This window comes from Hypomesus nipponensis, chromosome 18 (genome assembly GCF_054491055.1).
Source record: "Hypomesus nipponensis isolate SF chromosome 18, ASM5449105v1, whole genome shotgun sequence".
Taxonomy (NCBI): domain Eukaryota; kingdom Metazoa; phylum Chordata; class Actinopteri; order Osmeriformes; family Osmeridae; genus Hypomesus; species Hypomesus nipponensis.
The window spans coordinates 4431329-4445000 of NC_140378.1; the positions used below are offsets into that span (position 1 = coordinate 4431329).

The window sequence follows — 13672 nt, forward strand, 5'->3', positions numbered from 1 at the left end:
ATGGAAACAGTGTTCACAGCAGTCAGTGACATCATCGGTACGGAGAGAAGCTGGGCGAGGGGCTGGGGGGGGGGAGGCTAGGGGTGGGGGGGGGGGGCGCGAGCCCTGATTGGTCCGAGCCTACACACGGTTCTCCCCGCCCACTCTGGTCCTGCGCAGCATCCTGGGGAGGAGAGCAGAGAGCACACTCTAGAATCTTCTCTGAACAAAAGACAGAAGATGTCCGAAACACAGTCTCACACGCAGTCACGCGCACACACACACACACAGCTACTACACTTCACACACACCTCCATCAGCCTTCGCACATCCTCCTCCTGCATAGAGACAAACACACACACACACACACACACACACACAACCTCCACCTACACACTCCATCCACACACACACACGCGCGCGCGCACACTCTCTCTCTCGTTCTTTCTCTCCCGCCCCACGCCCACCTTCTGCTCTGTGGGTCCACGTGGTCCAGCAGTGCCTCCTGGGAGACCCTGAAGTCGTCCATGGTGGTCTGGTAGCGGGCCTCGAACGAGCCCTCCCTGGGCCGGTAGGAGGCGGCCTGGGCCGGGGACTGGGCCACGGGGGACGAGGAGGAGGACACCGAGGACGTGGAGCCCGTCTCCCCCCCGCGCTCGCGCCCCGCCTGGCCCGCCAGCACCACAGGGGACGCCCCCGCGCCCAGGAAGGGGCTCGACGCCTCCCCGTTCTCGTCCTGCCAGGAAGGGGGAGAGAGAGGGAGCGGGGAGGGCAGACAGGGGGTGGCAGGGAAGAGGGAGAGGGAGAGACGGTGGGTTAGTGATCGCTGAGCACCACGGGGCCACAGACTTCCCCCCCACGGGGAGGTGATTGGCGAGTGGCGGCTCTCTGGTCCACCCACCCTGCCCCTGGTGATGTCCATGTGCACCAGCAGAGAGGCCAGCTCCAGGTCCTCGTTGTAGCTGTTCTTCAGTGGGACAGAGCGGTACCCTGAGACACACAGACACACGGTTGAAGGGCGTGGGGGTTGAGTTGAACACGGACCGCGCGGCTCGGCGGCCAATGGGAGCGGGGGTGTGGTGGGGGGGGGGGCGTGTACCGGTCTTGAGGCCGTTGATGGGGAAGGTGGCTTGAGCCAGGAAGTTCTGGTCGCTGAACATGTCGATCTCGTACACCACGAAGCGCAGGAAGGCAAAGGCAGAGTTACACACGGTGAAGCGGAACGGCTTGGTTGGCCAGGTGGGGTTCAAGCCGTTATCAGCTAGAGAGAGAGAGAGAGAGAGAGAGGCAGAGAGAGGCAGAGAGAGAAGCAGAGAGAGAGAGAGGCAGAGAGAGAGAGAACGTGAGAGAGGCAGAGAGAGAGGCAGAGGAAAAGAGAGCGTGAGAGAGGCAGAGAGAGAGGAAGAGAGAGCGTGAGAGGCAGAGAGAGAGACCGATGGAGAGAGAGGAGGGGTTAGATTAACCATTAACAGACAGAGGCCTCCTCCTGGCCTGACATGTCTGCTCTAATCTCACATCAGAGGACTGCTCACAAAACACACCGCTGGGACTGAACGACCACAACACCATCGCATCAGATCAGCGGGTGAGGAGGAGGAGGAGGAGCTCCGTGAGAGAGGGAGGGAACGGTCGCGTCGCTTTCTCACCTTCCGAGTCAGTCTTCTGCTTGGCGCTGTCGTACTCCGCCCCGCACGCCTCGATCTCGATCAGCGGGCAGACGATGCCACGCCCGTGCTTGGGCAGGTGCCTGGCGCCCAGCACCTGGGGGGAGGGGGGGGGGGGGAGTGAGTCCAAGCAGCTTCACACAGAGAGAGAAAGAGAGCCAGAGAGAGAGAGAGAGCGAGAGAGAGACAGACTCCCTTACCTCTATCTGGAGGGTGATTGGCTCCAGACCTCGGAGGGTCTGTCTGTCGAAGGGGTCGAAGGCGTCGTCCCTCATGATTGGCGGCTGGAGCACGTAGCCACTCCTACCGTTCAGCATGAACAGAGCCTGGTTCATCTGCATGGGCTTGTCTGGAGGGAGGGAGGGAGGGAGGGAGGGAGGGAGGGAGGGAGGGAGGGAGGGAGGGAGGGAGGGAGGGAGGGAGGGAGGGAGGGAGGGAGGGAGGGAGGGAGGGAGGGAGGGAGGGAGGGAGGGAGGGAGGGAGGGAGGGAGGGAGGGAGGGAGGGAGGGAAGGAGGGAGGGAAGGAGGGAGGGAAGGAGGGAGGGAAGGAGGGAGGGAAGAAGAAACACAAAAGAAAAGAGACGGATAATCACTCCCACCGCCGTCTGGGACCACCCGACACCGTAAACGGCGCCGAAAGAAAAGAAAAAAAAGGACGCCCCCGTTCCTACCGGCGGTCTGGAAGTTGAGGGCGACCAGCTGGGACCCGCAGAGCCACATGGGCAGGGGGTCGTAGTTGGAGGAGTCGAGGCGCTGGCCGCGGGGGTAGATCCGGGACAGCTGGAGACGGTTGTACTGCAGGAACTTCTTTCCCTTGATGCGGTTCACGTACTTCTCCGCCTTGGTCTCCGGGAAGGACGACATGTCCCGGTAACAGGCCCGGTCTGTCCCGATCTCTAGGGAAGGGGAGGGGGGGGAGAGGGGGGGGGTGTTCAGGCTGGGGCCGGTGTTTGTGGATGTGTGTGCGAGTTTGATTTCATGCCTGGATGGGTTTTGTTTCCCCAAACACTTTTACCGACCGTTTGAACCGAGGCTACAAACACACACACCCCTTCAGTTTACGTTTCGGTGCGTTCAGAACTGTGAAGTCTTAAGCTGGAGAGGAAATATTCACACATTCTCTGTGGTGAAAGCGATAAATTCAAAACACATACAAAAAAAATATTCAGGACTAAATCTAATCCGTTGGTACTGATTTCATCTGAATGAAATGCGTCTTGAAACATCTGACTCCAGCGTCTTATGCCTGTTCAGAGTCTCTGCGTCTCCAGTGACGGATATCAGTCAAAACTGGGCTTCTACCAGCTAATAAAAACAGCTTTCAAAAATGGCTCATGTTTACCAAAGTCTACCTTATCAATCTACCCTGTCACAACAATGACCAGGCTAACCACTTGACGTATTTGAAGTGGGTTTAACATGCCACACTCACTCGTACTGAAACTAAAGACAACCACAACGTGGTCTGCCAGTTTCTCTGTGGCGTAGCGGTGTTAATAAAAGTTGGTCAAATCGGGACACTCTGTACATGGTGTGCTCCCAAACTCAACCGGTGCCCAGGCGTACAGTCCGAGGGAGGGTATCCACGAGAAGATGAGTGTGTGTGGAGACAGAGAGAGCAGTCCTTACTGTCCTCGTCGAAGGGCACGGGCCTGCAGTAGATGACCAGGTCAGACAGCTCCAGAGCGATCTTCTTCCTCCTCTCCATCATCTTCCCCTCCTCCATCTGAGAGAGAGAGAGAGAGAGCGAGGCAGAGAGAGACAACCCGTCACACACTCCACACAAAAAAAAACACACTGTGTGTGTGTGTGTGTGGACACATCTACACACATCCAAGAAAAAAAAAAAAAAAAAAAAATGATTATAGCGTCCCCCCCAAAAACGACGCTTCGAAGATCAACAGTCATCCGTGGAATGACTGTTGAATCAAAGACGTTAAACTCATTTCCCCCTCCCTCTTCTCCTCCCTCCCTCCCTCCCTCCCTCCCTCCCTCCCTCCCTCCCTCCCTCCCTCCCTCCCTCCCTCCCTCCCTCCCTCCCTCCCTCCCTCCCTCCGGGTACCTTGGCCTCGGAGGTCACGGTGACCTCGCGGATCTTGTTGACCCACTCCTTGAGCTCCTCCTGGGTGCTGGCGGCGATGTCCAGCACCTGGCTGGCCCTGGGCGAGGTGGCGGGCAGCAGGGAGAAGACGTGGGGCCGGCTGCCCTTCCCATCGGGCCTCACCACTGGGAGGAGACAAAGAGACTGGGGTTAGGGTGGAGGGGGAGACACAGAGACTGGGGTTAGGGTGGAGGGGGAGACACAGAGACTGGGGTTAGGGTGGAGGGGGAGACACAGAGACTGGGGTTAGGGTGGAGGGGGAGACACAGAGACTGGGGTTAGGGTGGAGGGGGAGACACAGAGACTGGGGTTAGGGTGGAGGGGGAGACACAGAGACTGGGGTTAGGGTGGAGGGGGAGACACAGAGACTGGGGTTAGGGTGGAGGGGGAGACACAGAGACTGGGGTTAGGGTGGAGGGGGAGACACAGAGACTGGGGTTAGGGTGGAGGGGGAGACACAGAGACTGGGGTTAGGGTGGAGGGGGAGACACAGAGACTGGGGTTAGGGTGGAGGGGGAGACACAGAGACTGGGGTTAGGGTGGAGGGGGAGACACAGAGACTGGGGTTAGGGTGGAGGGGGAGACACAGAGACTGGGGTTAGGGTGGAGGGGGAGACACAGAGACTGGGGTTAGGGTGGAGGGGGAGACACAGAGACTGGGGTTAGGGTGGAGGGGGAGACACAGAGACTGGGGTTAGGGTGGAGGGGGAGACACAGAGACTGGGGTTAGGGTGGAGGGGGAGACACAGAGACTGGGGTTAGGGTGGAGGGGGAGACACAGAGACTGGGGTTAGGGTGGAGGGGGAGACACAGAGACTGGGGTTAGGGTGGAGTGGGAGACACAGAGACTGGGGTTAGGGTGGAGGGGGAGACACAGAGACTGGGGTTAGGGTGGAGGGGGAGACACAGAGACTGGGGTTAGGGTGGAGGGGGAGACACAGAGACAGGGTTAGGGTGGAGGGGGAGACACAGAGACTGGGGTTAGGGTGGAGGGGGAGACACAGAGACTGGGGTTAGGGTGGAGTGGGAGACACAGAGACTGGGGTTAGGGTGGAGGGGGAGACACAGAGACAGGGTTAGGGTGGAGGGGGAGACACAGAGACTGGGGTTAGGGTGGAGGGGGAGACACAGAGACTGGGGTTAGGGTGGAGTGGGAGACACAGAGACTGGGGTTAGGGTGGAGGGGGAGACACAGAGACTGGGGTTAGGGTGGAGGGGGAGACACAGAGACTGGGGTTAGGGTGGAGGGGGAGACACAGAGACTGGGGTTAGGGTGGAGGGGGAGACACAGAGACTGGGGTTAGGGTGGAGGGGGAGACACAGAGACTGGGGTTAGGGTGGAGGGGGAGACACAGAGACTGGGGTTAGGGTGGAGGGGGAGACACAGAGACTGGGGTTAGGGTGGAGGGGGAGACACAGAGACTGGGGTTAGGGTGGAGGGGGAGACACAGAGACTGGGGTTAGGGTGGAGGGGGAGACACAGAGACTGGGGTTAGGGTGGAGGGGGAGACACAGAGACTGGGGTTAGGGTGGAGGGGGAGACACAGAGACTGGGGTTAGGGTGGAGGGGGAGACACAGAGACTGGGGTTAGGGTGGAGGGGGAGACACAGAGACTGGGGTTAGGGTGGAGGGGGAGACACAGAGACTGGGGTTAGGGTGGAGGGGGAGACACAGAGACTGGGGTTAGGGTGGAGGGGGAGACACAGAGACTGGGGTTAGGGTGGAGGGGGAGACACAGAGACTGGGGTTAGGGTGGAGGGGGAGACACAGAGACTGGGGTTAGGGTGGAGTGGGAGACACAGAGACTGGGGTTAGGGTGGAGGGGGAGACACAGAGACTGGGGTTAGGGTGGAGGGGGAGACACAGAGACTGGGGTTAGGGTGGAGGGGGAGACACAGATACTGGGGTTAGGGTGGAGGGGGAGACACAGAGACTGGGGTTAGGGTGGAGGGGGAGACACAGAGACTGGGGTTAGGGTGGAGTGGGAGACACAGAGACTGGGGTTAGGGTGGAGGGGGAGACACAGAGACTGGGGTTAGGGTGGAGGGGGAGACACAGAGACTGGGGTTAGGGTGGAGGGGGAGACACAGAGACAGGGTTAGGGTGGAGGGGGAGACACAGAGACTGGGGTTAGGGTGGAGGGGGAGACACAGAGACTGGGGTTAGGGTGGAGTGGGAGACACAGAGACTGGGGTTAGGGTGGAGGGGGAGACACAGAGACTGGGGTTAGGGTGGAGGGGGAGACACAGAGACTGGGGTTAGGGTGGAGGGGGAGACACAGAGACTGGGGTTAGGGTGGAGGGGGAGACACAGAGACTGGGGTTAGGGTGGAGGGGGAGACACAGAGACTGGGGTTAGGGTGGAGGGGGAGACACAGAGACTGGGGTTAGGGTGGAGCGGGAGACACAGAGACTGGGGTTAGGGTGGAGCGGGAGACAGAGAGACTGGGGTTAGGGTGGAGGGGGAGACAGAGAGACTGGGGTTAGGGTGGAGGGGGAGACACAGAGACTGGGGTTAGGGTGGAGGGGGAGACACAGAGACTGGGGTTAGGGTGGAGGGGGAGACACAGAGACTGGGGTTAGGGTGGAGGGGGAGACACAGAGACTGGGGTTAGGGTGGAGGGGGAGACACAGAGACTGGGGTTAGGGTGGAGGGGGAGACACAGAGACTGGGGTTAGGGTGGAGCGGGAGACACAGAGACTGGGGTTAGGGTGGAGTGGGAGACAGAGAGACTGGGGTTAGGGTGGAGGGGGAGACAGAGAGACTGGGGTTAGGGTGGAGGGGGAGACACAGAGACTGGGGTTAGGGTGGAGGGGGAGACACAGAGACTGGGGTTAGGGTGGAGGGGGAGACACAGAGACTGGGGTTAGGGTGGAGGGGGAGACACAGAGACTGGGGTTAGGGTGGAGTGGGAGACACAGAGACTGGGGTTAGGGTGGAGGGGGAGACACAGAGACTGGGGTTAGGGTGGAGGGGGAGACACAGAGACTGGGGTTAGGGTGGAGGGGGAGACACAGATACTGGGGTTAGGGTGGAGGGGGAGACACAGAGACTGGGGTTAGGGTGGAGGGGGAGACACAGAGACTGGGGTTAGGGTGGAGTGGGAGACACAGAGACTGGGGTTAGGGTGGAGGGGGAGACACAGAGACTGGGGTTAGGGTGGAGGGGGAGACACAGAGACTGGGGTTAGGGTGGAGGGGGAGACACAGAGACAGGGTTAGGGTGGAGGGGGAGACACAGAGACTGGGGTTAGGGTGGAGGGGGAGACACAGAGACTGGGGTTAGGGTGGAGTGGGAGACACAGAGACTGGGGTTAGGGTGGAGGGGGAGACACAGAGACTGGGGTTAGGGTGGAGGGGGAGACACAGAGACTGGGGTTAGGGTGGAGGGGGAGACACAGAGACTGGGGTTAGGGTGGAGGGGGAGACACAGAGACTGGGGTTAGGGTGGAGGGGGAGACACAGAGACTGGGGTTAGGGTGGAGGGGGAGACACAGAGACTGGGGTTAGGGTGGAGGGGGAGACACAGAGACTGGGGTTAGGGTGGAGGGGGAGACACAGAGACTGGGGTTAGGGTGGAGGGGGAGACACAGAGACTGGGGTTAGGGTGGAGCGGGAGACACAGAGACTGGGGTTAGGGTGGAGTGGGAGACAGAGAGACTGGGGTTAGGGTGGAGGGGGAGACAGAGAGACTGGGGTTAGGGTGGAGGGGGAGACACAGAGACTGGGGTTAGGGTGGAGGGGGAGACACAGAGACTGGGGTTAGGGTGGAGGGGGAGACACAGAGACTGGGGTTAGGGTGGAGTGGGAGACAGAGAGACTGGGGTCAGGGTGGAGGGGGAGACACAGAGACTGGGGTCAGGGTGGAGGGGGAGACACAGAGACTGGGGTTAGGGTGGAGGGGGAGACACAGAGACTGGGGTTAGGGTGGAGGGGGAGACACAGAGACTGGGGTTAGGGTGGAGGGGGAGACACAGAGACTGGGGTTAGGGTGGAGGGGGAGACACAGAGACTGGGGTTAGGGTGGAGGGGGAGACACAGAGACTGGGGTTAGGGTGGAGGGGGAGACACAGAGACTGGGGTTAGGGTGGAGGGGGAGACACAGAGACTGGGGTTAGGGTGGAGGGGGAGACACAGAGACTGGGGTCAGGGTGGAGGGGGAGAAAGGGGAGGGGGTGGGGGGTGTATTGGACGTCAGAGCCGAGGCTTGGCACCGCGTGTCTCTGGTCGTGGTCGCGCATTGAGTGACTGGAGGACGTCGATACAGATTAGACAACCGGCAGACGAGGGAACGGGGGAGGAATAAGGGGGACAAGAGAAATGTAGAGAGGAAGAGGGGAAGTGTGTTTGTGTGTGCACGTGTGTTTGTGTGTGCACGTATGCGTTTGTCCCTGAGGCAAGGTGACCTGGCGCTGCGCAGGACACGGGAACAGGAAAGGGCGGAGCCGACTCACCGATCTGACAGGAAGACACGTCTACACTTCCTCTCAGCAGGTCTCCCAGGGGGCTGTTCTCAGTCAGCTGCTGCGGGAAGGACAGAGGGAGGAGGGACACGCAACAGTTTACATGTCATTACAGCCTGCCATCTCCACCTGGCCTGGGGGTCCTAGGGGACTAGACTAGAGGACTAGAACACAGGCTAGGGGACTAGACTAGAGGACTAGAACACAGGCTAGGGGACTAGAATAGGGGACTAGAACACAGGCTAGGGGACTAGAATAGGGGACTAGAACACAGGCTAGGGGACTAGAATAGGGGACTAGAACACAGGCTAGGGGACTAGAATAGGGGACTAGAACACAGGCTAGGGGACTAGAATAGGGGACTAGAACACAGGCTAGGGGACTAGACTAGGGAACTAGAAGACTATGGTACTGGAGGACTAGACTAGGGTCTGGGGGACTAGACTAAGGGACAGGGGATTAGACTAGGGGCTAAGGGACTAGACAACTAGAAGACAGGCTAGGGGACTAGAATAGGGAACTCAAATACAGGCTAGGGGACAAGACTAGGGGCTAGGGGACCACACGAGCGGACGAGACGACGAGAACGGCCCCTCACGGATCTGTCGGGCTCCACGGCCGAGGGGCTGATCTCCTCCACGTAGTTGGCGGGGAACCACAGCTGCTTCTTGCCTCCGCAGTCGCCCTTCCACCAGCCGCCCTCCTGCTTGTCCACGTTCTGGATGACGGCGCTCTTGGTGAAGGACAGCTCGTCATCCCTCTGAGCCTTGTACTCGTACATGGCCTTCACCGTGCACTGAGGGGGGGAGAGGGGGAGGAGGGGAGAGGTGAGGAGGTACTGGGAGAGGGGCTCGGCAGGAGAGGAGGGGGAGCAGACGGTGTGAGCCGATAGGGGACGGGGGATTCGAAGCAAACCTACCTTGAACGTCGGCATCTGATTGGCTTCCACGTAGAAGCCTGGGTTGCGGCCCTCGTACAGCGAGCCGTAGTCCGGTTCCTGGTGGAACATCACACAAGACATGAGAGGAACATTCTGGAACAGGACCAATAAACAGCCACATATTATGTGGTTGGTTGGTGAGTGAGTCAGAGTGACAGTGAGTGTGTGTGTGTGTGTGTCACCGAGTGAAGCCCTCACAGCAGTGCCTATCTTCTCCAGAGTCTCCTCGTTGATGGGGTAGCGCAGCTTCATCTTGCGGTACAGTGGGTGCTTCTCAAAGTAGCTGATGAGGTCTACCAGGCTGTCGAACTCCGACGTGCCCAGGACCACCGCCTGGCCTTCCTGCTGCACGCGACAGTGCTTGATCTTGCCCTCCGCCCTGAACCGCCGCAAAACGACAACAGCCACAAGTTTATCTTCTCACACTTCCTGCGTGTCTCAACAGCCAGTCCACGTCCATGTGACATGTCGGTTCCTCGGAGTCCAGTCAGGAGCCCGGCTTCTCAACGAGGCTGGGGTCAAAGGTCGACACCCTCCGCTTGGGTTAGGGTCCGCTGCCGCCGCTGCGTCCCGTCTAAACTCGGGTGTGTAGCCTCGAAAAGCAGACGTGGGCGACCTCGCGAGCGCCGCTTGGCGGCTCCGAGACCCGACAGGGGGAGGAGAGAGAGAGCGAGGCGCGGCGGGCGCGGCGGGCGGCTCACCTGAAGGAGATGGCGAAGGAGTTACACTCCGTCCTCTTCCTCACCAGGAAGGCTCCGTCGCGGGGGACCCTCATCAGCATGTTCTCAGCGTGGCTCCGAGACAGGTTGGCATGGTACCACCTGGAACACACACACACAAAGTTGATCAGGGAGGACGACCAGTTTCAGCGGAAGGAATGTGTACACTGCCACAGATCCACTAAAGTCTGGACAGGTATGCGACCGGAATCATCCAGAGTGCTTTTCCTTATCCACCTTTCGCAGCCCTGTGTCAGCGCGTTGGCGTGTGTGGGCCGTAAAGACAGGCCTGGTACTCACTCTTTGCTCTCGTGGGCGTTGGTCTGAGGCACCGGCTCCGTCAGCTTCATCTCAAACTCATTGCAGCGCAGCGCCACCTGCTGGTAGTGGTTGATGAGGGCGAAGAGCGTGTCGAACACCAGGTTGTCCGTCAGGTAGAACTTGGGGCTGCCCGCCTCCTGCCGGGAGTGGATGCGACAGTGCTGCACCCGGCCTGAACGCCTGGGGAGAGATACAACACGCACAGAGCTTAGAGAGAGAGAGAGAGAGAGAGAGAGAGAGAGAGAGAGAGAGAGAGAGAGAGAGACAGAGAGACAGAGAGACAGAGAGACAGAGAGACAGAGAGAGAGAGAGAGAGAGACAGAGAGAGAGACAGAGAGAGAGAGAGACAGAGAGAGAGAGAGAGAGAGAGAGAGAGAGAGAGAGAGAGAGAGAGAGAGAGAGAGAGAGAGAGAGACAGAGAGACAGACACAGACAGAGAGACAGACAGACAGACAGAGAGCTATGGCTCTGGCGTGGGCCCGTATGCATGTCCACATGTGTGCGTGTGCGTGCATCAGCTCCAGGATTGATTTCCTGTGTGACAGCCCTGTTCCTGGAGGTTTGCTGGGTTAGGCATGCAGCCACAACCAGGACCACTCAGGCAACTGGCATGGATTGATCGATCCATCAGATGTCAGAGTTGTCATATGACTTTGTACTCTCAACATCCACTCTGTCAACAGGCCTGTTGCCCTGGTTACTTAAGAGCAGGGTATCAGGAGTTTGCTGGGTTCTCAAATGTCCTCAAAAGAATCTTGGCTCATCTCTTAATAAGCACAGTTTCGGGAGTTTCCTGTATTTACACAACTGTTGAATCGTACAACGTTGAATAACGACTTGAAAACATAATGATTGTGTGTCTAGTACGTATTTAGAGTGTGTGCGTGAGTTTGTGTCCGAGAGAGAATAATCCTGTGCATGTGTGAGGGAGAGAGGGAAAGAGTGTGTGTGTGTGTGTGTGTGAGAAAGAAAGAGAGTGCCTACACCAACCACGACCCTGGGTGACAGTGTGAAAACAAGTCCCTTTCATCTACCTGCCTACCCCAGCACCCCTCATCTCCCCACTCACCACAACAACCCAAAAGAACAAACACGACCACGACGGCACAAACTCAAACCCATTTCCCAAAACCAAACGCAGAGCAGTCCCCCAGCAGGGGGAGGGGCGCGCACCAGAAGGACAGCGTGTAGTCTCCCACGAAGGTCTCGCTCTCTCGGACCAGGAAGGAGCCGTCGGGGGCGCCCGTCTCCAGGCAGTACTCCGACAGCAGGCGCTCCGCTATCTGGCGCCCGTCGCGCCCCGCCCCCAGCTTCCCATGGAACCACTTCTCAGTCACGTGCTGGTCCATCCCGTTAGACACCTGGAGGGGGGGGGGGGGAGATGGGGAGAAGAGGAGGAGGAGGGGTACCAGAAGAGAGATAACGTTGTTTATCTTAAGTCGATGTCAAGAGAGAGTTGATTGACGCCGTGTGACCCGGGGGGTTGGGGGAAGTGTGGGACGATGCGCGCCAGGCCTTCCTCACCTCGCGGTGCTCCTCCTCGTCGTCGTTGCCCTGGTTACTGGTGGTCTCCTCGGAGTAGTAGATCTTACTGCTGGTGAGGACGAAGAAGTGGGGGTACCACTCCTGGAGAGGGGGGGAGACGGACAGGGCAAGGCTTTACCACGGCGCACAACGGGAACTAGGTGAATATGTGAACGTCAACATGTGAATAACCACGTGGGCGTAAACGTCCGATGGTTTAAGCACAGACAGGTATAACACTAAATGTATCGCGCTGTCAATGGAATCCATTGAAACGGGTCTCAAGTCGAGTCCGTTTCGACCTGGGACCACTCACATGGTTGATGGGGTCTTCCAGGAACAGGATGCCGTTCTTGATGGAGTTGCTGATGTCGTTCTCCGAGTAGGGGGTGGAGGTGGACACCTCCTCGTAGGCACTGCCCTCCGCCAGCTTCTTATGCTGCAGGCCGGGAAGAGGAGGCCAAAAGGTCAACAACGCCCGACTCGACCGACCCAACACTGAGCCTTATCGGCCATCCGCGTCCGTGCCTGGCTGAGCGCTTTGCGCCAAAAGAACTACAAATCCCATGTGGATGTGCCGGGTGTGGGGCGTGTACCTTGATGAGGATCTTCCTGCGGAGCTGACTGGGCGAGGGCAGGCCGTCGGCCGAGATGTCCACAGCCTTGGTGAGCAGCATGTCGCCAAACACCTTCTTGAAGAAGGTGGCCATGTTCCTCTGCTGCACGATGCTGCAGTGGTCCTCGATGGAGAGGATGACGGGGTAGCTGGGGGGAAGGGAGGAAGAGGGGGTGAGAGGGCTGTGGAGGTGGACGGTCGACCGCCGGGCCAGCAATGGCTTCGGCGCGGCCGTCTGCGAGCGCGTCTTTATATTATGCGTGTTGGTGGTAAGGCTCATTTGAGACGTAGAGCGACAGCCCTCAGCAGTCTGCACAGACAGACAGACAGACAGAGACAGACACGGACAGACAGACACTCACTCAGACGTGACGAAGGCGTGCTCTTTGATGGTTGTCAGGACATCACAGAACTTGATCTTGGTCGTGAGCGTGTGCCCGTGATAGATTACTGGCATTCCATCCGGGCCGTCCCAGCAGTCCACTGGAGAGAGAGGACACACACACACACACACACGTGATTTCAGGGCATACTTTAGAGAGGGTGGTGATTAATACAGTGATCAGGCAGACGTCTGTAAGTGCAGACAACACTGTGCGGACAATGTTCTCATGGAAAAGAAGTACCAACAGTGTACAAAAGCGTCAGGCTAATCCCTCTGCAGGCAGACAGACAATAGAGAGTGTTTATCATTCCGGGGAAGCGTTCACGTCAAGTGAAAGGTCAAGTCAGCAGACTTGTATTTATTGTATTGTATTTATCATTAGACTGGTATGACACGGTACTCTGAAAATACCTCAGGTAGCTATTGCAACCTGTCTGACCAGTGTTTAGGAGACAGTGCTTTTGATCCATTTTACCTCAGGTAGCTATTGCAACCTGTCTGACCAGTGTTTAGGAGATTTGGTCCTTTTGATACATTTTACAGTTATGTGGCGGGCTGGGCAAGAAGGAGAGGGCAGGTAGGTAAATGATGGGACTTGAGTAAGGAGTGGTGGTTGGTACGCGCGTGTGTGTGTGTGTTTCCGCTCACACTCGATGCAGCGACAGCCCATCCTTAGACAGCGCGAATACGCCTCCAGAGACGACTCGCTGGAAAATTGGTCTCCCGTCAGGTAGCTAAAAATAAACACACGCACGTCAGAGACACACACACACACAAGCAGACACAACATGTCAATAGCGTGGAGATGCATCCTCTCCCTTCATCTGGGGCCCTCTGAAGAGAGACGCAGACTGACGAGACATTTCCGTCACTAAAACCTTTGTCAGAAACACCCACGCGCACACTTTTCTTTCACAAACACACACTGGGCAAAAAAAAAAAAAAAAAAAAAAAAAAAAA

At 58.3% G+C, this 13672-nt stretch overlaps 1 protein-coding gene across 4 annotated transcripts in view; it reads right to left on the bottom strand.

The window, feature by feature from the left end:
* Nucleotides 1-94: 94 nt before the first annotated feature.
* Nucleotides 95-13672, bottom strand: part of plcg1 (phospholipase C, gamma 1) — a 26949-nt gene continuing 13371 nt past the window's right edge. For 3 of the 4 annotated variants that reach the window (XM_084679460.1, XM_084679457.1, XM_084679458.1), the window contains 21 exons: nucleotides 13361-13446; nucleotides 12690-12810; nucleotides 12308-12476; nucleotides 12028-12150; nucleotides 11712-11813; nucleotides 11361-11548; nucleotides 10167-10367; nucleotides 9849-9968; nucleotides 9346-9526; nucleotides 9127-9204; nucleotides 8806-9003; nucleotides 8199-8268; nucleotides 3706-3869; nucleotides 3273-3369; nucleotides 2315-2539; nucleotides 1844-1992; nucleotides 1626-1740; nucleotides 1079-1240; nucleotides 881-969; nucleotides 447-715; nucleotides 95-163 (listed from right to left, as the gene is read on the bottom strand). In XM_084679460.1, the coding sequence (XP_084535586.1) occupies nucleotides 121-163; nucleotides 447-715; nucleotides 881-969; nucleotides 1079-1240; nucleotides 1626-1740; nucleotides 1844-1992; nucleotides 2315-2539; nucleotides 3273-3369; nucleotides 3706-3869; nucleotides 8199-8268; nucleotides 8806-9003; nucleotides 9127-9204; nucleotides 9346-9526; nucleotides 9849-9968; nucleotides 10167-10367; nucleotides 11361-11548; nucleotides 11712-11813; nucleotides 12028-12150; nucleotides 12308-12476; nucleotides 12690-12810; nucleotides 13361-13446 (2950 nt within the window). In that variant the 3' untranslated portion in view covers nucleotides 95-120. The remainder of the gene's footprint in view (nucleotides 164-446; nucleotides 716-880; nucleotides 970-1078; nucleotides 1241-1625; nucleotides 1741-1843; nucleotides 1993-2314; nucleotides 2540-3272; nucleotides 3370-3705; nucleotides 3870-8198; nucleotides 8269-8805; nucleotides 9004-9126; nucleotides 9205-9345; nucleotides 9527-9848; nucleotides 9969-10166; nucleotides 10368-11360; nucleotides 11549-11711; nucleotides 11814-12027; nucleotides 12151-12307; nucleotides 12477-12689; nucleotides 12811-13360; nucleotides 13447-13672) is intronic. The other variant, XM_084679459.1, reaches the window with a different exon arrangement.